This window comes from Leucopleurus acutus (assembly GCF_964270905.1).
Source record: "Leucopleurus acutus genome assembly, chromosome: 4".
NCBI lineage: Eukaryota > Metazoa > Chordata > Mammalia > Artiodactyla > Delphinidae > Leucopleurus > Leucopleurus acutus.
In genome coordinates, this window is record NC_139146.1 from 22,696,129 (window position 1) to 22,719,670 (window position 23,542).

The 23,542-nt window shown below is 37.0% G+C and overlaps 1 protein-coding gene across 1 annotated transcript in view; it reads right to left on the bottom strand.

Moving 5' to 3' along the window:
* Positions 1–23,542, bottom strand: part of LOC309961323 (bifunctional heparan sulfate N-deacetylase/N-sulfotransferase 3) — a gene marked incomplete at its 3' end in the record, with an annotated part of 137,838 nt that overhangs the window by 68,369 nt on the left and 45,927 nt on the right. Inside the window, exons 3-4 of the mRNA XM_082838472.1 lie at positions 18,575–18,729; positions 1,259–1,444 (exon numbers count right to left, since the gene is read on the bottom strand). Coding sequence (XP_082694598.1) covers positions 1,259–1,444; positions 18,575–18,729 — 341 coding nt within the window. The remainder of the gene's footprint in view (positions 1–1,258; positions 1,445–18,574; positions 18,730–23,542) is intronic.

Here is a 23,542-nt window from a genome sequence, read left to right on the forward strand (position 1 = left end):
TACAGGTAAAATATGTTTTCAGGAGAAACAAAGATGAACATATGTCATGGGACATATCCAAGCAAGTTTTCTGACACTACAGAGAGAAACAGAAACAAAAGAGAACACCATTGAATAAAGTCCTTGGAGACTTAAGTTTATTATTCTAAGACTGCATATGATTTAAACATGACAGGAGAGTACTGGCATACTTTTAAATTATAATATAACCCAAGTCAAAAGACTGGCAGCTTGAGGCACAGTGAGTTCATTTTCAGTAAGGAGGAATGGCAGGTGGGATAAAATGTGGTCATTATGTCCCCATATAGCATTTACAAAAGTTTTTATTGAGGGAAAAGTTAAGGTGGAAGTTGATCCAAGTTCATTATCCTATCTGTAGTAATACAAATGTCATTATCCAATCTGTAATTTTTGCTGACATAGGAAAACTGTCTGAAAAGAAGTCAGTTACACCTAATTCTAGAAGGTAGACATCTGCTCAAACACAGTTTGACAGTGTTATGGTGCCTGACCACACAGTGTTCTGTGTGGTGTTCCTTCCCAGCGTGTGTCTAAATCAGGAGGCCTACTCCTAACTTCATCAGTGTTCTTTAGATTTTCTGATTTCGGAAAAAAATTAGGATTTAATTACTTACTTTGAGAGGTCCCACAAAGTATTAGGTAATAATATATCTTGACAATATACATTTGTCACCAGTGTAAAAACACAAAACAAAATAGAGAAGCTTTGGAGAGAATTCGACAATGGATAGAAATGACTTCATTGACAACATCTCTCATTTGTACTCTATATTATGATCTGTTAATGATTATGCAGGACATGTGGCTTCTTGTTGTAAACAGTTTTTTTTTTTTTAGTCTGATATGATAGAGGACACAGCCCGGCAAGAACGGCATGGTTTATATAGAGAGAGATGGTGTTAGTTTTACATGCTAAATAACTTTTTGAAGAAATGATGGCTTCTGTAAATTATCTGTAAGTTAGATATAATGTTTCCTTAGTATTTTAATGTCAATGCCTGCTTAATAGCAATAGTGTCAGTAAAAAACATTTTAAAGTTTTATTTGAAGAATTGAAAAGAAGTGACTTTGATGAAAACGTCCTTTGCTTGGGTATGGAAAATATGTTTCCTGCTGCGTGGAGCCTTTCCTTCTGTTACACTTTTAATATTTAGTTATTCTCTTTTGTTCTTTCTTCAAATGAGGAATTAAGTCTGGCAGAATGAGGTCTACCCTACGCATACCAGAGGAAGCTCACCATGATGTTTTTGTGGATGAAGCCCCTCCGGTATCTAGCTGGTTTCAGGTGTGGGTATTCTTCAGTGCTGGTGATTCTAATATTCCAAACCTTCTTCCAGGCCTCGTACAGCTGAATGTGTACAGGGTAGACGCCCGAATGGTGAGGGGCCACCGCGTAGCCCATGTCAGTAGGAATGCCATGCTCCTAAGGCCAAGCAAATGTTAGTTAGCATGTGGGAAGATTTATCTGGATCCTATTTTTATCCCAGGATTTTCAAATGTACTATAAATACGTTTGTTTCACTCCATCATTACTTAATTGTATGGCAAAATTTAAAGTGATAAACATTAAGACTTCTAGACTTCGTGAGGCCTGATAGCCACTCCACCAGTTTTGATGATGATACATGTGTGTTTAAGAGGTGATGGGACAGGACTAGTGCTTTTAATGAATAATGTGAAGGCCTGCATTCAGTGCCTCCTGTCACAGTCACCCGTGACTCACCTATCTTCACGATCTCAGTAAGTTAAATGACAAACACGCGCTACAGACAACACTCAGCACTCCCCACAAAATAAAACCAGCATTTCTTAAGGGGCAGAACACATTCTGCGTTCACTAGACTTGCTAACAGGATTTTATTTTGTCTATAGCCCAGTTTCTACCAAGTTTGCCACGTTTCTATTGTTCCCTCAGCAAGAGGGCCGGTAATAGACAACGTTCCCTGCCTCGTTAGAAGCACACACTTTTGATTAGAAAATGTGGTAGAATTTTATAGAGCAATTTTCTTTGAAGCCAAAGCCCTGGTTATAGTGAAAGGAGAAGGTACTGAATGAGCCAAACAGTCTGGAAATTTAGTTGATTTGAAATCCAGCTTTAGTATATAAAATGAGTCCAGTTTTAAAAAGTCATTTCAAAATTACTCTCTCTCTGTCTCTCTCTCACTACTTCCTCTATTCACTTGGTCCTGACCAAGTCTGGAAATTCGGAAAATAAATCTACGTGACAACTAGACTATTTTGGAGGGGACTTGGGAAAAGTTGGTGTAATTGTGATTATTCTTCTTCATTTGAGATGGTCCATTAGTCCTGATAAAGTTTCTTTAGCATAAAAGATGAGATGTCTTTTATTAAAAGAACACTCATGGTGTCAGTAGTAGACATGTATTTTTTCTCCTGAATAATATTTTAATTTTCTATCTGTATTTTTCAACTCCTTTGTATTCTTCAAAAGTTCTACCCAAATAGACTTCCTCTGACTTGGTCATCGCTTGTCTTCATGCCAAAGTGCAATTTCACATACAAAGAACCATAGTATTAAGCTGCTAAACGCACTGAATTGTAGAAATATGGATATGGAAGAAGTGGAAAAGGCATGGCTAGCTTTGTTTTTCAACCTAAATAACAGGAGGTGAAGGAAGTGTATGAGCACTTGAACGCAGGAGGAACAAGGGTTGCCAATCATTTGTCATTACCTAAGTATCTGTCAGACTCCTTCAATAGGGCATAAAAGGCTCACAACCAACCTAACATAGCCGATCTCCTGTCAGCATTCATCCTCCCCACCCCAGTTTCTGATGATTTCTTTCATGTCTTTGCTGTACACTGTACATATTGTCCACCCAACTGGAATGCCCCTTTCCTCTTATCTTGTAAACTGTTCATCATTCAAAACTCATCTCAGACAGTTGTAGTTGAGGATGCTGGAAAGGGGAGATGCCACACTGTTGCTATGAGGAAGAGAATGGGTGGAGTAGATTATACTTGTGTTCCTGAAGGGTGAGAGGGAAGCTTCATGTTCTTCATTTTATTTTCATCTTTGTTAGAAATTACCATAACTAGGCAATTATTGTTATCATTTAGAATTTCACTACAAAGTGAATTGAAATATCTCATTGCTTTCTTTCCCCCCTGTTTTTAAAAACTAAGGCAATTTTTTTCAACTAAAAATTACTTACCAGCACATACTTTGTGTTAGAAAAGGTCAGTGAAGTATTCATCTAAAGTGGTTTAAGAATAGGTGCAGTGATAATGGAACAGTTGAAAGAAAATGAATTTCAATCACAGAAATTTAAAGAAAAATTGTGAAGAATTATGGGTTATCAGTTTTTAAAAGGGTATAGGAAGAAGCAAGAATGAAATTCACCATGACAGGAACTACATTATAAAATTCAAATACCTCCAAATTTGTGAGAAATTATGCTGACAGAAAGCTCAAGGTAGTTTTAAATACCTGTAAGTGGTCAGCTATCTCTTCAGAACACTATGTAAGAAAAGGATGGTCCAGCACAGCAGAGACATTTCCCTTATTTTGGAATATTCCCAAATATTTGCAAACCATCATATACACAATTTGTGTTTTTCTTTTTAGCTTTTAACACTAAAGAAATACTGAGGTTTTTCAGTCTCATCTTTTATTTGTGTGCTGGTGCATTGTGGCACAGTGGCGGAAAACTCCCCTCCTGGAGTCAAACACAACTGGCTGTTTCACTCTTGCATTTACAACCTGTGTGGCCTTTGGAGAATGATTTACGACCCCTAAGCCTCATAAGAGGTTAAGAGGAAATTAAATAATGTAATACACGGAAAGCATTTAGTGCAGTTCCTGAAACATGATACACATTCAATGAATGTTGTTCATTATTGTCGTCATTACTGGCCTGCCTCTATTTTAAAATAAGCTTTCGTCCTACTTAGCTCAACTCTAATGTGGAAATTATGAAAATACTGGGCCACCCTTTTTTTCAGTAAAAGAAAAGGGTAGATTTGGGGATTCTCCCTTGTGAGGCTTCTGTGACTTCTTTCCCACTATCCCTTCTTGGGCCTGCTTTCCTCCTGATCGAAATACCCGCAACCATGTGCCTCCGGCTTGTGAATCACTGAACATTAGCTAGTAGCTGGTCTCTTTTAAATGAGATGCAGGCAACATAAATCGGCCCCCAAATTTTCATTCAATACCAGGGAGAACACCTGAAATCTTACTGGGTAGAAAAGTTGGGGCTAAGATTGCAGGTCTGTATGTTCCGGGATGCAGACTATTATGTTTCAGAAGATTTAGTCCCAATGCTAACTTCTTTTTTTTTAATTTTTAAATTATGTTTTAATTTATTTATTTAGTTTTGGCTGCATTGGGTCTTCGTTGCTGCGCGTGGGCTTTCTCTAGCTGCGGTCAGTGGGGGCTACTCTTCGTTGTGGCGTGCAGGCCTCTCATTGCGGCAGCTTCTCTTGTTGTGGAGCACAGGCTCTAGGTGCGTGGGCTTCAGTAGTTGTGGCATGTGGGCTCAGTAGTTGTGGCTCACGGGCTCTAGAGCGCAGGCTCAGTAGTTGTGGCACACAGGCTTAGCTGCTCCGCGGCATGTGGGATCTTCCTGGACCAGGTATTGAACCTGCGTCCCCTGCATTGGCAGGCGGATTCTTAACCACTGCGCCACCAGGGAAGCCCTGTAATGCTAAATTTTTGACTGATTATACTCTTCCAGATTTTTAAATTTGAAATTAAGTACATTATTATTTTGGAATTGGGGGTAAAAAGTTTAAAAGAGTAGATATTTTAGCTTAAAAAGTTAATTCTCCTTATTCTTTTTATGAATCCTTGATTGAAACTAGCATCTTAGATCTAGGAACTCTGTAACCTATGTAAAAACTTCCCTAAAAAAGGAAGTGGACCAAAAAGACTAGGGAATATGGCTATTTACTATAAAATGTATGTTAAATACTTAGAACACAAGTGTGATTAATTATTCTCACAATTGAACTCTTCATCTCCACCTCGCAGCTCTACCAGAAATGCTCTTTCCCCAGGGTTCCTCCATGCCACTAGATGACGTATTATCAACCAACTAGTTGCCATATCAAAAAGATAGAGACTATTCTTGACACCTGTTTCCTCATTCTCTCCTAAATCTAGTTCATTATCATGTCCTATCAGTATACCTCTAGTATAAATCTTAAATCCATCCACTTTTCTCCAGTTCTATCATCATCATCACCATCACCCTAATCCAATCTACCATTTTATCCCATGGCCTTCAAGCATAGGCTCCTAACCATTCTACCCATTTCCTCTCTTGCCTGCTTCCAATCCATTCTCTACATAGCAGCCAGAGTAATACTTAAAAGACCCGAATATGACCATGTGACTTTCTACTCAAAATCCTTCCATGGTTTCCCCTTGCACTTAAGATAAGATACAAAATTCTTAGGGTGGTCATGAGCCTTGCATGGTATGACCGTGCTTCTCTCTCTTGCCTCATTTTGCACTACCCTCCACCTTTCATTGTATTTTAGTTACCTTAATCTTTTCCCAAAACTCACCAAGCGATTTCCTACCTCAGCATCTTCCCATATGTGGTTTTCCCAGACTGGAATTTCCCTACTCCAATTCTTCACTTAGATAAATTTGGCACCTCTTTTAGGTACTTTATTCTGTGATACCTTCAGAGAAGCTCCACTGACAAGTCTCAGTGTAAATGAAGTCCACATTAAGACTTCTCTTAGCAGCATTCATTTGTTTTTCATGGTACACAGCGCAGTTTGTAAGTGAATATTGCTTCATATAATTGTTTTTTAATGTCTCTCTTCCTCATTAAACAATAAACTCCGTGAGTTCTGGGTTCTGTCTTATTCACTGCTATATGGCCAGTGCCTTGCCAACAATAAGCAGTCAACAAATATCAGTGAACAACTGTGTGAACTGATTCTGACTACCTTCCTCTCATTCTGATGTTCACTTTCTCAATTATCTCAGACTGTCAGTTCATCTGCAGAATGGACATATGGTAACTCACAGAGAAATTTAACATCTAGATAAGTAATACTTGAAAACACTTTTGAGACTAGTTAAAAATGATTCAAGTGAAAAACAGACACTTATTATTATGAATTTATATTTAAATTATACTGTATAGAATTAAAAATTGCAAGATTTTCCTAAATTGTGTATTCAGATGTTTCCACATGGAGAATGTGAAGATAACACAATTTTATCAAGCAAAGAGTGATATTTGATATTCAATAATGATATTCAAAATTTCTTAGAAAAACTTCCCCAAAACTAAAAAAAATTGGCATTTAGGTATTTGAGAAACACAGTAACTTCATTCCTGAAGAAATCATTGTTTTTTACTATCCTTGATAATATTTCTTTATTTAAATTCTTGCTAATTATCAAGAATGATACTTTACTTTAATATTTTTCTCTATTTCAATCTTTCTAAAGAGAACATTTTAAATTTACACTAATGACCTGAAGATTTGTTGCCTATTTCCATATTTCTCAGATTAGCAAGAATACAAACTAATGTAATTTAAAAAATGCACAGTGATAGGAAGTCAAACAGACATTCTATACTCTACAGTAGAAAAAATCTAAAACTTCATTACCACATAATTTCAAAATACTTCTACATGCTTTCCTATAGTACATTTGGGTTAGAATGTCCCATTTCCTCAGTATGTAGAAGTTCATGCTTTGGTTAACTATCTCATAGTATTGAGAATTTACATTTACAATTAAAAATGGGCTTGCAATAAAGTTTCCCAATGTTTATATTGGTGGTATATTTTGGAGTTGTTTCTAGAAAAAATTGCTTTTTAAAAATAGATTTTTAAAGTGCCTTTCTTAAAAGCTGTGGCTGTTTGAGGTATTATTTCACGTAGAAAATAATACATTTTTCCAGATAATAGGAGCTTGTTTGGAGAGTGGAATTAGAACCTTTTCACTAAAAGACACATGCATACACATACACATATGCATGTACATAACACATACACACACAGTATGTGAAGAAAACAAATTTTTTTTTTTTTTGCGGTACGCGGGCCTCTCACTGTTATGGCCTCTCCCGTTGCGGAGCACAGGCTCTGGACGTGCAAGCTCAGCGGCCATGGCTCACGGACCCAGCTGCTCCGCGGCATGTGGGATCCTCCCAGACCGGGGCACGAACCCGTGTCCCCTGTATCGGCAGGCGGACTCTCAACCACTGCGCCACCAGGGAAGCCCAAGAAAACAAATTTATGAAACTATTCCCTTGAATTTGAGAAGCATTTTAAATCTTCTAAAGACTGTTTTCCTAAGGTAATACTAACGAGCCACACATGAATTTTATGAGAAACTGTGGGGCCTCTGGCACTTAAAGGAGTCCTATAGCAGTTGCTGTGACTCGGGAGAAGTAAGAAATGGCAGTGATGGTGACCCAATGTACCTAAAGTTACTATTTGAAGGAGTCTTACTTCCTTCTTCATCTAGGACAAAACCAGGCAAGTCAGGATTTATCTTTAGGTTAGGGAATTAGGTTTGGTACTGAATGCTAAGAGTGTAAATATTAGAATATGTTCCTGTGATAAATGGAAGTACTTCTGGCGTGGTATGAAATGAAAGATCCTGAAAGAAATAATTACCTTAGTGTAAGAATCTGATTTTTCATTTTTTTCAACTGTGAAATAGAGGGGCTGTACAAGTAGTCACTAAGATTCAGATTTAAAATCCTGTGTTTCTTTGACATAATCTTTGTGCTTTTAGAAGCAGTCATATTTGGATGCTAAATATAAATGCACTATTTTTAATCCATGATCCAATCTTAAAGTAACATGTGTACTTTTCTTCCTACATATTTAAGTAAGTGATAATGCTCTAAAATGTGATAGGCATATTTACATAAATTTGGTTAATATTTATAGAACTGGCCCCTAGATTTCTTTCTAGTTTTTTTTTTAAACAGGGTGCTCTTTAATTCATAATATAAATTCTGTTTGCCAGCTGGTATGTGAAAAATCTGCAGTGATGATCATGTTGTTTTTAATAGATTTGGTTTAAGAGTTTAAAATCATCCTCTGTTGGCAGCTGTTGTATAATTAAAAAGCTGGCTGGTCTTCATCATCTCTGGTTGCTGGGAGGTAAGCCCTAAATCCTTTGAATTTTCTAAGTTATAAGAATGTCTTGTTATTCATGGTGGGTCCCTGAGACCAAAGATCTGAGTTTATGTTAACAAAATGACTCAGTTCAGAGTTTGGCCATGCCAGAAAGACCAACCATTCAATTAGAGAGTTGGGGCTTTGAGCTAGTTTATATCAGCCTGACCTCTAGGCAGGGGAGGAGAGTTGGAGATTGAGTTCAATCATGCAGTCAGTCAGTCATCATGTCTATGAAATGAAACTCCAATAAAAACACTGAACGTCAAGGCTGAGGCAAGCTTCCCTAGTTAGTGATATTCCTATGAGTCCAGAAGCCCCAGGAAGGTGATATTCTTTGTCTCACAGTTTGGATTTTAAAAAAACATGGCTACAGTAACAAAAGGTACAGAAGTCTTTGGATAAAGGTGTTAATAATGAGATCTTGTGAAACAGAATGTCATTACAGTAACTCATAAAACAGAAGTATGATCTCGTCACTCTGAAGTCAATCAGATCTGGAGAAGAGTCTGTAGTGTTTGATTAACTATACAGTGAGAAAAGAATCTTATTTTTCCCATATTCAAAGAGATTCCGGGAGGGAGGGATGGATTGGGAGTTTGGGATTAGCAGATGCGGACTATTATACATAGGATGGATAAACAACAAGGTCCTATTGTATAGCACAGGGAACTATATTCAATATCCTGTGATAAACTATAATAGAAAAGAATATGAAAAAGAATATATATGTGTACAACTGAATCACTTTGCTGTACAGCAGAAATTAACACATTTTAAATCAACTATACTTCAATGAAAGTTTTTAAAAATGTAAAACAAAGTCAGACCCATGACAATAAATGATCAATATCTATCAGGGAATCTTGGGGATAGGGACAAGTTTAGTATCGTGGAGGAAGCACAAATTTAGAAGTCCTGGGCTCAGTCTCAGTGATGCCCTTCATTAGTTGTAGAACCTTGGGCAGGTTATACAACTTCACCAAACTTCAATTTCTTTATTTTCCAAGTAGCGGTAATAAAACAAATTATCTTACTGAGATGTAGAGAATGAAAGATGTAAGCAACATTATAGGTCAAGTGCAATTTAATTTCCTTTCATCTTATTAATATTATTCTGTTATTGAAACAACAAGTAAAACACGGGAACAGAGGTAAACTAAGAATCCTTCTACCATCACTTCCAGCCCCTGCCAAAACTCAGGATTCTTATTTAAGAGAAGACATCCCTTAAAAGAAGACCCACGGGACTTCCCTGGTGGCACAGTGGTTAAGAATCTGCCTGCCAATGCAGGGGACACGGGTTCGAGCCCTGCTCCAGGAAGATCCCACATGCCGGGGAGCAACTAAGCCTGTGCGCCACAACTACTGAGCCTGCGCTCTAGAGCCCGCGAGCCACAACTACTGAGCCCATGTGCCACAGCTACTGAAGCCCGTGTGCCTAGAGCCTGTGCTCTGCAATAAGAGAAGCCACCGCAATGATAAGTCCCTTGCACCACAATGAAGAGTAGCCCTCTCTTGCTGCAGCTAGAGAAAGCCTGTGCGCAGTAATGAAGACCCAACACAGCCAAAACTAAATAAATAAATAAATAAATAAAAAGAAGATACACTCTCATTATCAGCCTTATCTAAAAAAAGTTTTACCAAACAGTATACATTTCTTCAGGAAAAAGTAATTGATATTATGTATAAAGTAGGAGCTATAAATATCCTTGGTGAGTCCTTTCCCCTTCGTAGACAAGTTCATTTGTATCATTTTTTTTTTTTGCAAATGAAACAAAAAAGGATTAATCTCCAAAATATCATTTTTTAATAGACTCCTCATATAAGCGATATCATACAATATTTCACTTTGTCTGACTTACATCACTCAGTATGACAATCTCTAGGTCCCCAAACTTATGGTTATGGGGTGGGGGTGGAGGGGGAGAAGGGATGGTTAGGGAGTTTGGGATTGACATGTACACACTGCTGTATTTAAACTGGATGACTAACAGGGACCTACTGTATAGCACAGGGAACTCTGCTCAATATTATGGAACAACCTGAATGGGAAAAAATTTGAAAAAGAATTAAAAAATCCTTGGTGAGGGCTCCCCTGGTGGCGCAGTGGTTGAGAGTCCGCCTGCCGATGCAGGGGACACGGGTTCGTGCCCTGGTCCGGGAAGATCCTGCATGCCATGGAGCAGCTGGGCTCGTGAGCCATGGCCGCTGAGCCTGTGCATCCAGAGCCTGTGCTCCGCAACGGGAGAGGCCACAGCAGTGAGAGGCCCGCGTACCGCCAAAAAAAAAAAATCCTTGGTGAACCATAAATTTGATAAGGCCATAACAATGACATCAGCAAAAGCCCTTTCTTGACACTACATCTTCCCCTTCAAGTACTACCCCAAATTAATAGCTGAATTATTTGAAGAACTTTAATGAAATTTAGTAAGCCAAATGCATTAAGAAATTTCAGAAACACGTGTAAAAACATCAAATTACTATGTTGTGTAACAGGAACTAAAATGGTGTTGTAGGTCAGTTATATTTCAAAAACAAACAAACTCATAGAAAAAGAGATCAGATTTGTAGTTACCAGATGTAGGGGATGGGCAGGAAAGTAGTTAAAAGGTACAAACTTCCAGTTACAAGCTAAAGGAAGTACTAGGTATATAATACACGACATGATAAATATATAATGAAAGTTGTTGAGACAATAAATCCTAGGAGTTCTCATCCCAAGGAAAAACATATTTTTTCTATTTCTTTAATTTTGCATCTATATGAGGTGATGGATGTTAGCTCGCTGTGGTAATCATTTCATGATGTAAGTCAGATCATTATGCTGCACACCTTAAACTTACACAGTGCTGTGTATCAATTATATCTCAATAAAACTGGAAGAAAAAAAAAAGAAGTTCCAGAAATGAAAGTTAAGCTAATAATTCAGTACCAATACAGAAAAAGGTTTACAAAAGGTATGTATACTCAGCTTTAACCTTCATTTTAACTTGTAACCTCGCAGAAAGAATTATTTCGGGGAGAGTGACAGATTTTCTTCTAGTCCTCGCTAATAATTATGTAGTTTATTTCAAGTTAGTTTCATTTAACAGAGCATGCTGTTTTCCTCTCTTAGAGTTCCCTTCAAATTTTTGAATTATCCTCATATCTTTGTTGAGTGTCTCATAACTAAACACATCTCTAAAGGGTGTGCTTTTTTAAGAATACTCAAAAGAATTATGTAAACACTTGTACTTTGCACAGGCCAGGTTGATTTTTTTGAATTGCTAAAATTTCTTCAAGTAAACACATGAAGGAGTTTGTAGAAATGTAAAAAAATGAATCTATGAAGCTTTATTTTTTTATGCTGTAGCAAAATAACTGAAAATGAAATTATCTAGAGACATAGTGGAGGAATTGAAGGGTTTAGTCTCATCCAGCTTTCTCAGATTTTGAAGCCATGAGTTTAACATGGACCTTTGGGGTCCTTGAGAGGTAAGAAACCTATCAACAATTCGGACACAGGCTCAAATTCCCAAAGTATTTGCAAACACATTTAATCTTTCTGAAAATATATAAAAGGTTGATTAGACTAGGAGTCTTTAAGTCTGCATGGTATTAATTTTAACTGAAGTAATATTACTGACAGAATAGAGAAGTTGATATTGATCTTTGCTTGTTATAACTATTACATACCCTCTGGTATTTATAATAGCCGTCAGGACAGTGATGTTGCACCATGTTTGTGTGATGGTTGCACAAACACAAGAAATGACATGAATCATATAAACAGCGACTGAAAAGAAAAACATTGTAAAAGCCAGATTTTAATGTTCTGAATTTGTTTAAAAAATATAACTCTTCAGGAAGCAATATTCTGGTTGTGAGGTTTTTGTAACAGCAATCAATAGCAGTATCAGTGGCATGGCAACTTTCAATTACCCAAACCACGTTGGTTATGGGGGCTTTGGAACTTGACAGACCTGGGATCAAATCCTTTCTCCAGCTTTCACTGGCAAGGTGATTTTAAGAAAATTACATAAGCTCTCTGAGCCTCACTTTTTGCATTTTAAATATGGGAATAACTAGGCTCACAGGTGGTTGTGAGGATTAATTGAGGATAGATGCGTGGAAAGCACTAAGCACAATGTCTGGTAGATATCTGGAGTTCTCTTCCTACATTTCCTCTGGAGAGTCAAGACTCTCACTGAAATGCAAGGTTCTGTTTCATGTAGGGAAAACAGGATAACAGGGTTTCAAGTTTCACTGTTTTCCCTGATCTGAGCATAAACTAAAGGAAAAGAATGCGGAATTGGGGAGACTAGTTTGCATGCTGCTGCAATGATCCAGATGTGGGATAAAAAATTTGGAAGTGGAGTGGGGATGGAAAGTTTTGAAATGGAGTAGGATATGGTACAAAAGGAAGAATTCACAGAAACTACTGAATGATCGGGAACTTGGAGTGGAAGATACGAAAAAGCCAAAGCAGACACAAAGTTAGCAGTTGTGAGGATTTTACTTTCATTGATTGATTAATCATCTTCAGGGGTAACATTCAAAATATTTACCAGCCAGCATGCCATCCACTGACCAGTCAAGACCTGTTGCCAGCTGTAGAGCTGGAGCTGGATGTTGGAGACCACGAGCCAGGCCCCTTCAGTTGGGAGGTTTGCGACATGCGCCGGGAGGTTCTGAGGTGGTACTGGGGGTATTGACGCTTTTCAATATTGTAATAACTGGCATTGACACACCAGTACTTTTCAGTTTAATATTAACCCTGATAATATATCCCTTAGTGTTCTCTTCTATTTCTTGCCCTCTCCAAGTTCCTTCAGATATTCTTTTTGTGAAGTAAATTATATACTTCACCATATTGGCCATCCTGCTCTGAACAATGGCTAGCGTCTTTCTTAACTGTGCAGTTTGCATTAGTCCAGAAGTGGTCTAGCAGCTCAGACTAGACTTTGTGCATCCTGAGTTGAGCTCTATTTCTATTAGGACCATTAGAATTATACTTTGTTTTCAGTATCAATAAAATGAAAATCTAATGTCCCTTTTTTATAAAGTGCTTCTCTGAAGTAAAAATGATAACATTCATTCATTCTCTAGCTGGCAAGCAAACTAATCAAAGGATTATTATATATTCCTTAAGCCAGCAAGTCTTTCAATATATTTTAAATTATATTTGATATTATAATCTTTATTTCCATTTTAGAAAAGTTAATGTGCTCACTCACCTAAAGAGTTGCATAACTGATACTAGACATTTCAGCTAATGTAAATTAGCGGGTTCTGCTGAACTTGGAAAAGAGGGGGGAAAAGGACACTGTTTGAAAGAATAATGATAATACAATCAAAAAGTACAATCCTGGGCAAGATTTTATGTTTTCAGGATTGGGAACATTGTTTCACTACTACCAATTTTAATGGTATTGTCTGTAAACAGTGCTAAGTATCATTGATATTGCCAATGAGTTCTATGATAAAATTTCTACTAATTATTTTATCTCTAAAAATTAAACTACCATAATTCACTAAAATGTAAATCCAGTTCTCCAACTGAGAGTATATATACTGATGATATTTTTTGAGGTTTAAATGCAATAAGTTACTTTATTTTTCCAATGGAATTTAAAAAACTGTATAATAGATATTTCTACTGTGTTGTAGGTCAATAATTAACATTACAATCTTTGCCTCAAAAATGGTACCTTTCAAAAAAATCCCGTTGAAATTTCATTTTAATTAGCCCATATTTGATAACTAAAAATATTTTTCTAATCAACCTCTAAAGCTGTATTTCCTGATGGCTGTAATCATCAAATGCAAGTTTGCTTAAAGGATTTGTTTGACCTTCCACAGTAAGCAATTAGACAGAGCTTTCAAAGTAAATTAAAACAGACATCAAATGCCCTTGTGAGACAGAAGTGTCCACATTGTGCAAAAGGATTAATAGGTCAGATGTGTTTGCTAAAACTCAATGAAAATAGCAGGTGTTTGGCTGTAGATGGTGATAGAGAAGGCCCAACCAAAGAGTGTTACATCAGAGTCTCAGATTCTCTGAGCTGGAAAAGTATTTAAGTGTCCTCTAACTCAATCACTCATGTGAATATTATATTTTATCCGTGGCCTCTAGTCTTGTGTGAACACCCAGTTGCTTCTTTGTATGTCTTTCAGTTCCTTCATTGGGAAACACGCATGCTCATCTTTAAATTTAGAGCTTCCGAGCTGGTGGAAAAAAGCAGAACGTGACCCAATTTAGAAATGCAATATCAGCACAATACTGCTGGTTCTTAGATCTAGTGAGACGAGAGTTGAGGCAGAATTCCTCCAAAATAGTTTCTTTGAATAAGAGTAGACTCTATATCCATACATGATAAATGATAGTCATGTGGAGAGTTCCTCAGATTCAGTTGTTTGTCTCCCTTCCCAACATTGTAGAACCTCTGCCTACTGTAGGGAACCTTTGGGAACCTAAGGGAAAAGTTGCCCTATTAGTTCCACCTCTAGCGCTCAGTTCCTCTTATGTTAGCAGAATTACCAGATACTCCCTTGGATTACCAGGCAAAAGAGAAATCTAGACTTACATGTGTGAATTGGTTTGGGAGTCTAGTGAGGAAACTTGGAGATCACAATTTATGCAATTTTAGAAAACCAGGGTTTCTCGGGTTTTCTGTTTGTTTCGGCTGCGCCACGTGCCCTGTGGGATCTTAATTCCCCCGACTAGGGATGGAACCCGCACCCCCTGCAGTGGAAGCACGGAGTCTTAACCACTGGACCTCCAGGGAAGTCTCCAGGATTTCTGGTTTTAAATTCTACGACTAGTGAGCTTTATCATCACGAGTGTGTCACTGTATTTCTCTGACTTCAGTTTTCTTCTCTATAGTGTGAGAATAAATATACTTACAATTCAGGGTTGCTGTAAGAATTAAAGGAAATAATACAGAATATATAAAAAAAGAAAATAAAACACTTGAACTTTTCTTATTACATCTTTAAATTTAGCAGCAAAGCAGCTTCGTAACCCTAATGCCTTAGTGGGAAGTAAAAGAGTTAACACGCATTAGAAAATGTGTAGAATTCACATGAACCAAATGTCTTTCCAATACAAAATAAGCTTTTAAACTTGAGGATTTTTGTCCCTTTTACCTGTCACTCTAAACACCTCAGGAACCTAGGTAAAAACTGAAGATGGCAGTTTTATGATACTGAATAGAATGATAATAAAAACACCAGCTGTTATCTACTGAATGTGTGTTATATACTAATCACTGTTCCCAAATGCTTCTGTTCTCTTTCACGTTGTTATGGCTGGGGAGGGACTGACCCTGGATTCAACCTCTTTTCATGTGTGTCCTCTCTTGACAAAAAAGCAGACCAGTTCTGTATTTGATTAAACTTTCATGAATGTTCTCTACTGCCTCAAGGACCATAATTTGGGTTGTCAACCTGAAGCTAGGAATGACATTTTTAAGAACTATCCTCTGCTTGGCACTTGAGGTTAAGAATGACTAAATTTCAATTTTGAATTATTCTTTCAATTCATGATGCTCTGTAGTTGAGAATTCCAAAAAATGTATAACTCCTGTGCATCGGTTCTTACTGTATGTACTTTCAAGTATTTATGTTTGTTAGGTATAACCATAATATTGGCATGCATTGATTCATTCATCCAAGTCATAATAGAATACCATTATTTTAGATAATGCTCTATTTTCAGGAGAATATAACAGTGAATGTCATGTCTTTCATCAAATCTGCCTTGATAAACTGTTTCTTTGAAGGCTACCTAAACAACAATAACAACAAACCTAAAAATATTCCTCCTCACTTCTTAGTTTATCTTTTATTGGTACGTTCTTTTACTTTATGTATTTTCTTCTTTTACAAATTCTTCTCTTTCTCCACAGATTTAAAAATAAACTACAAAGTAATTTTCTTCTCCACATCCTCTCTTGCTGATTAATGTTGCTAATATTGGCAGTCTTTTAGACTTCTGAAGATCATAGAATTAATGTTGGCTGCATTGAGGGGATTTTTAGTGCTCTGTATTACAAACTGTGGCAATGTTTACCCACTTTTACATGCTGTTTACTATTCCTGTTTATACTTTTGGTGAAAAAATACTGGCTCTCCATCTCACAGGAGTTTGCAAATACTGTCAAAATATATACATAATATTAGCATGTAGGACACTATTCTTGCTTTCTTGACAAAATTTCAATGCCTGGCAAAGGTATACTTGAAGCTGTCTATTTGGGGGAATAGACTGAAGTTAAAAGGTAAGTATGAGCTCCTGATACTACCCATAAGTATTTAGTCTTCTATATCCTCATGGGAAAAGCAATATACTTTATAAATTCTAACCTTTTCTTGTACAAATTTGAGTAAGGTATCATGTGTTTCAACTAAAACATCTTGGGGCTTTAGAAGTTTATATAGAATACATTCCATGATAAGTGGGCAAGTGGGCATCAGTACTTTCTTAAATTCTGATTAGCCAAAAAAACGAATAGTTAACATGGCTGGGTGGCCAGCCAAGGGAGATGTAACACGTGCTCTTGCTTCCACGGAGTAGAGCCACAATCTCTCTATGCCATTTTAGAGTATAAATATGTTAAGGGCAGGTATGTATGGAATTAGTATATCTTCAGGGTTTAGGAACTATAACGTTAGGAAAGGCGTATATGTGTAGGAAATCTCAAAATTGAGCAGATTATACTTCAAATCAGTCATTTCTAGTTTTGGGGTCAGGACTTCAAATCTCTAGAGAAACATTTTCTGTCTGTCAATGGAGTGGTTATATTTTAGAATTTTCCAACTCATATCCAAATTAAGCAGTGTAGTGTATTTTAATTATTTTGCACCCTAGGTTTAGGCTACATTTAGTAGAATTTACCTAGAAACATGATTTGATGGTTTTAGATTTATTAACAACATAATCTGTGAACATTGTAATGTAAGTTTTGGGGTTTGCAAATAAGAGAAATGCTGTAATAAATAAAGATATATTACACTTCACTTGCTTTTTGAGTGGTAATTTCTGCTGCCTTGATCATTTATACTATGCATACTCATGGAGTACGTTTATGAGCTAGGAACTGTGATAGACAGAATATAGTTCCTGCCCCCAAAGTACTCCCTGTCCGGGGAGGGAGAATGCTGGGTAAATAAACAATTACTTGTCTGGACTCCCTCCACATGTTTGTGTGCCCATTAGAATAATTCATAGAAACAAAGATAAAATATCCTCCCCACCCCAAACATAAGCCTTATTGGCTTGTTAATCACTCTATACCGTCTCCGCTCATCACAAGCACATTTTACAATGTACTGTATGTATTAGAGCTTTTACTGTAAATTCCCCTGTCCAGAATCAGAATCCCTATAGTATAAAACAGTGTATCCTGCTCAGTCAAGTGAATGTTCCATCCTATGTTATAGGTATGTGATGTCTCTGAAATAGTTTTCTTCCCAATTCTGTTGCCTTTCTGGATCGACTCTTCATTACCTCATACGCACAATATGGTCTCCTAGCTGGTGTTTTCCCTCAGCCTCATTTAACTACAAATTCTCCCTGATGCTTAAATCTTATTCTTATTTCAGAGTGTACCTAAACTCCTATTTGCACAACATTTCCCTGGGCACTCCCAGTGACACTTACTTCTCTGAACTGTAGGTTTTATGTCTACACGGTTTGGTACTAGGTCCTGGAATATCTCATTTTATGGAGACTTTTTTAAAAGATTGAACTATAGGTACAATGATTTACAATAGATTATAAAATTATAAAATTATAATTTTATAAGATTATAAAATTATAAATTATAGATTTACAATGTTGTGTTAGTTTGTGGTGTACAGCAAAGTGATTCAATTATACATATATATACACATATTATTTTTCATATTCTTTTCTGTTATGGTTAATTACAGGATATTGAATATAGTTCCCTGTGTTATACAGTAAAACCTTGTTGTTCATCTATTTTATATATAGTAGTTTGTATCTGCTAATCCCAAACTCCTACTTTATCCCTCCCCCATCCCCTTTGGTAACCATAAGTTTGCTTTCTATGTGGAGACTTGTTTTATGTGTATATTTTTCTTTTGCAGTGCAGCAGGAAGCTCCTTCTGGATGGGAACCATCTTTTATGAGCTCTGACCATAATGTCATGCAACTGAGTCCTGTGAGTGTCTTGCGAAGTTCCTTTTAAAGTAGACCCCTCAAAGCATTAAGCTTAGTGATGAGCACCCAATACAAAGTCAAAAGTCACATACTGAAAGGATGCACTACCAAATTGTTCTAATGATCACATAGAAAAGCCTGCTTAAAAAGTGCCAATATGCCAAAAACCTCTAAGACATTCTCAGTATAAAAAGCTGGTCATTTCTGTAGTCAGTGCACATTAGTTCAATGTAGTGTTCAAAGTGAGTTACTTACTAAGGCAAATTTTTTGTTAAGAATCATCTGCTCCACCAAAGATGACTCATTATGGAAGAGGTGGGGCTGCATGTGGCTCCACATATGTGGAAACCACCAGAACTCATCCACAGACCTCAAAAGACGGTCATCCCCTTCATCTTCCTCTTCAGTTCCTTGGGTGGGGGGGGGGAGAGGAGAAAGATTATTCAATTAATTTTAGTTATACTGATTGCCTGTTTATCTGTATATCTATCTGTCCATCCACCCATCCGTCCGTGCATCTAATTATGTAATCGTATATATATATTTAGAAGGTACCATTTATAGTATCTTAGATACATATAAGACTTGGAACATGAAATGTAACAAAGGAAAATCTGTTACTTGGGGAAAAACCAGAGACTGTGATACAACTCTTTTTAAAGTTTTAAAACATGAGACATGGATATAAAATCACTGCAAGATGGAAGTACACAACCATTCCAAAGAACTTTAGAACTTCTAACGTTTAGGATATTTATATAATTTTCAGTTTTGAGAGAATGGGGGATAAGTCGGGAATGTAGTCAAGGGAATACGAGTGAGGAAATGCGCAGCAGAGCTCTAATGGTTGATCATTAGACATGAGTTGTGACACAACAATTGCAACAAAATAATTCCATAATTTACTTGGGTTACTCCTTAAGTCTGAGAAGAAGGTACTCAGTACATATTTAGTGAAAACTAAGGCATAAAAAGGAGAAAAAAGGGAAATGTAGGAATTATTATTGAGAAAATGAGAGAAAACTGAAGGAAAGAGAAAGCAAAGACAGTGATAGAAAGAAGGTGAGAAGTGGTGAAGTCACTGTAAAACAATCCAAGTACCACCCCGCTCCTTGGTGCTACTTATATTCCTCATGTCTGCCCTTTCTCTCAAGTTCTTGGAAGCAAACTTTCCATCAAGAGACCTGTGTTTCCTTGAGAGTCAGCTTTGTTGTTGTTCCTCTGATTTTTCGTATTTGAGCTTGTTTTAATTCCTCCATTTTCCACGACCTGCAGTTTAGCTGAGTGTGAGAAATCACACAGTTCTCTAACTTATGTGAGGGGGTAGGAGTCTCTTTTTGTATTTCCCCAGGCAGAGTTTCTTTAATAAAGCATGAAATGAGAGCAGTGTAAGGTACCTGTCCTGGCATATCATAAAATGATATTAATCATCACAAAATTATGCAGCCACACTTTAATTTCAGCCACAACACTGGATCCAGTAAGGTCCTAGAAGAGGGGTTTCTTCAAATGATGTCCCTTCTTTGTGGAGGAAAAAACCTCCTCTCATATTTTCAATAGCAGTTCTGATGTGACTGGTTCTGATAGGGCGCTAGGGGCTAAAGATGGAGGATCGACTGCTTCCCCGGCTCAGCCAACTGAGCCGGTGCTTGTTACCACTCTTCTTTCATTTAATTTTCCAAGAGAAGGAAGGCAGAGCCTATTGATAGGAAAAGAATCAGATCCTATGATTTACTGTGCAGTGAAGGAGACCAAAGATAAAGGTGTAGTATGAGGCTGTTAAGGTTGCTCCACTGTATGCAGGAAGAACAGAATTAGTGACATAGACTGAGTGGAATAAAATAATCTTTCAACACGGAAACTCTTCAATTTCACTTTCATACACTTAAGTAGCAATACTCTGCTGATATGAAGGAACTTTTTCTCTCTCTGTAAAGGGCATCTTTAACTTGAATCTGTTTTATTTCCCTTATTTTTTCCTCTTCATCATACACTCATGTTACCACAGTATAGTTGAACAAGTATAGCCTTTTGAGTCAGAAATTTTTAGTTTATTTGTAGTTTCCAACACATTTGAGTTGTGTGATTGTGGGCAAGTCACATAACCCCTTTAATATTGGTATTCATGTAGGCAAAACATACGGATAGCAATACCTATTTTATTCTATTTGGGAGGAAGTGTCTATACAGTCCTGGCACATACTGGGTAACCTAAAATGCCCATGTCTTTCCTTCCTGTATTTCTTGCTCCTGTTCTTCTACATGTCTCTGTGAGGTTTTTTTTTTTTTTCACTATAATACTGTATGGGGGGGGCACTGACATGAGTGTTATGTGGCAGAGGGGACACTGTATTTAAGAATGTAAGAACTGGGCTTCCCTGGTGGCGCAGCGGTTGAGAGTCCGCCTGCCGATGCAGGGGACACGGGTTCGTGCCCCGGTCCGGGAAGATCCCACATGCCGCGGAGCGGCTGGGCCCGTGAGCCATGGCCGCTGATCCTGCGCGTCCAGAGCCTGTGCTCCGCAATGGGAGAGGCCACAACAGTGACCAGTGAGAGGTCTGCGTACCGCAAAAAAAAAAAAAAAAAAAAAAAAAGAATGTAAGAACTGATCAAGCCATTATATTAACTGACTGGCCTGATAAACGAGTCACCCACATCGAGCATTCTTGGGGCTTCTGAGTGATTATCTTACAGCTCTGGGAAGCCATCCAGAGAGGAATGCAAAGGAATAGGAAAATGGAGGTAGGGGCTTAGAATATCTGATGACCCCAATCATGGCGAAGTCTTGCGTCCTGCTACCTTTCAGGTGATAAATAAGGCGGCCCTGGTAAAGAAATATTAGCTATGTGTGACTGGTGATGCTTAAATACATGTTGGGTTTTTGTTGTTGTTTTGTTTTTACATAAGGATTATGTCATTTGGTTTCCCTGCAATTAAACATCTCTACTTACATACTCTCCTCTTGTTTAACATTTTGTATGTCCTCAGGACACCATATTAGTTAAGATTACAGTCAGTTACTTGTTGCAGTTTTACTTTCCCATACTGAAAACAGGCAGATGTCTCTTGGGGTTTCCCAGTAATCAGTTCATTTCTGATTTCCACCTCCCCTGGGAAAAGTGAGCTGAGATTTCCTAGTTTATGAAAAGTCATCCTTCCTACTACCTTTAATCTCTATTTCCCGTCTCCTATAGCTCCTATCTTTCCCTGCATCCTTCTTCTTATCTCTTTATTCATTTTTCTAGTTGGCCTTTACCCAAAGTTTATTGATGAGGACAGCACAACAGATTTCAGAATTCTTTGGAAAGATTGCTCAGGTATTTGGTGTCCTTTCCTGAATATCATGGTGAAATCTGCTATTAAAATATTCATGCATTTTAATCATGCAAGAGTCAGACAAACAATGTCTGCCCTCTGACAGACATATAAAATCATAGTAGGCATAATTGTATGCCTTTCCTTTTTTCTTTATAACTCTCTCTTATCTGATTTCCTTTAATCCTACTTTGGGGATGTTTTACATCAGACTTAATTATATTGAGAACAAGTGTCTGTTGCCTAACACTTTAAACATCATGATAAAGAAGTTGAAACATAGTTATTCATGGTTGGATTGTGCTGGCCTCTTGCTACTCCCTTATTCCTCCACTTTACACACTTTTGCCAGAACTGGAGAGAGAAGAACTAGAAGTCAAATTCCTCAATTTTAAGTGTCATTTCTTAAGTTGTTACAAAACTACACTGAAATTTTATAGTTAATGCAAATTATTATTTTATTATATATCTATTTAAATAACATGTCTCTTCAGTATTTTATCTGTAGTATTTCCTACTCTGATATTATATTAAAAACCATTATTGATTGAGACTGTCTTAAGTGTTTTTCAAGTATAGTCTCATTTAATTCTCACTACAACCCTATGCGCTAGGGGCTACTGCTAACACCATTTTATAGATAAGGAAATTGATATTTGGAGAGGCAAAGTAATTTGTCACAAGTCACTGGGAATACTGGGATAGAACCTGAATTCAGAACCTGAAATCTAACCCAGATTACACAACTCTAAATTCAGGACCCTTAACCATCATTCACTGACCAAATGTGGAGTTTAGAAATAAGATTAGCATTTACTAATTCATGTAACATTGCTCTTCACATTGTTAATTAATTCTGTGATAGAATTTACAAATACTATTGGTTCTCAGTGATTTGGGAAAATATACAAACCTAAAGAACCTATAGATAAGGAGAAGGAACCTTTTGCCATTCAGCTTCCTTAATCAAGGATTGCCAATTAAATGATAAAAACCCATTTTTTTTTTCCTAATACATAAGACTTGGGCTCTGACTGACCTTAAGTTAAGAGTATTTTTTGACACTTAAGTAGCTATATGACCTTGGGCCCCTCTAAGTTTCTATGTTATTATCTAGAAAACGAGGTAACACATTCTTTAACTCCTAGGATCCAATGAAAAGGTACATGAAAAGTGCTTAGCTAAGTACCTAGAATATGGCGCTGCTCACTAAAAGGGAACTATAATTTTTATTCTTTCATCTCTCTATTACTCACAAAATGCACAAATCTTTCAAATAGTAAAGTACATCAAACAAGATGAAACCCTCTCCTGAAATGAAGTCTTACTAGTATGACAGTGCTGTTTTTCTCCTTCCCTTAAAGAGTGAATAAAATAGAATTTTTAATAGAAAAAGGAGTTACTCATTTAGAAAGGAAGGCTGTGTGATTCAATTAAACTTTACAATATTTAATTTCTGAAGGATTCAGAGTATTAAATTTTATATCTGTTCCCATTGAAAACTGATTTTACTGGTTTTAGACAAGTCTAGCTAAGTTTTTGTAGAAGCTTGCAGGTCTTATACAGACAACAAAACTCGTTCAAGCCTTTTCCTTAGATTCCTCCTGTGTTCTACTGTTCCTGGCTTAGAGAGAGGATATACCTACTGTGAGCTGTGGGAAGTACCCAAGTAAGGAAAGAGGTCAAATCTTTCAGAAACAAGAATGAAGGAGAGCCACTGGCTACAGTCACTCTTTAGCATTCATCACTGGGCAAAAAACTGAGTTGCCAGGAGTGCTTTATTATATTTCTATTATGTTTGGGAAAAAGTTTTAATTATTCTTAATATTTAGAGTGATTTTCTTTCATAACACAACATGGTCAAATTTTATTCTCTGACCTTGTTCCATATAAATACTAATAGTTAAA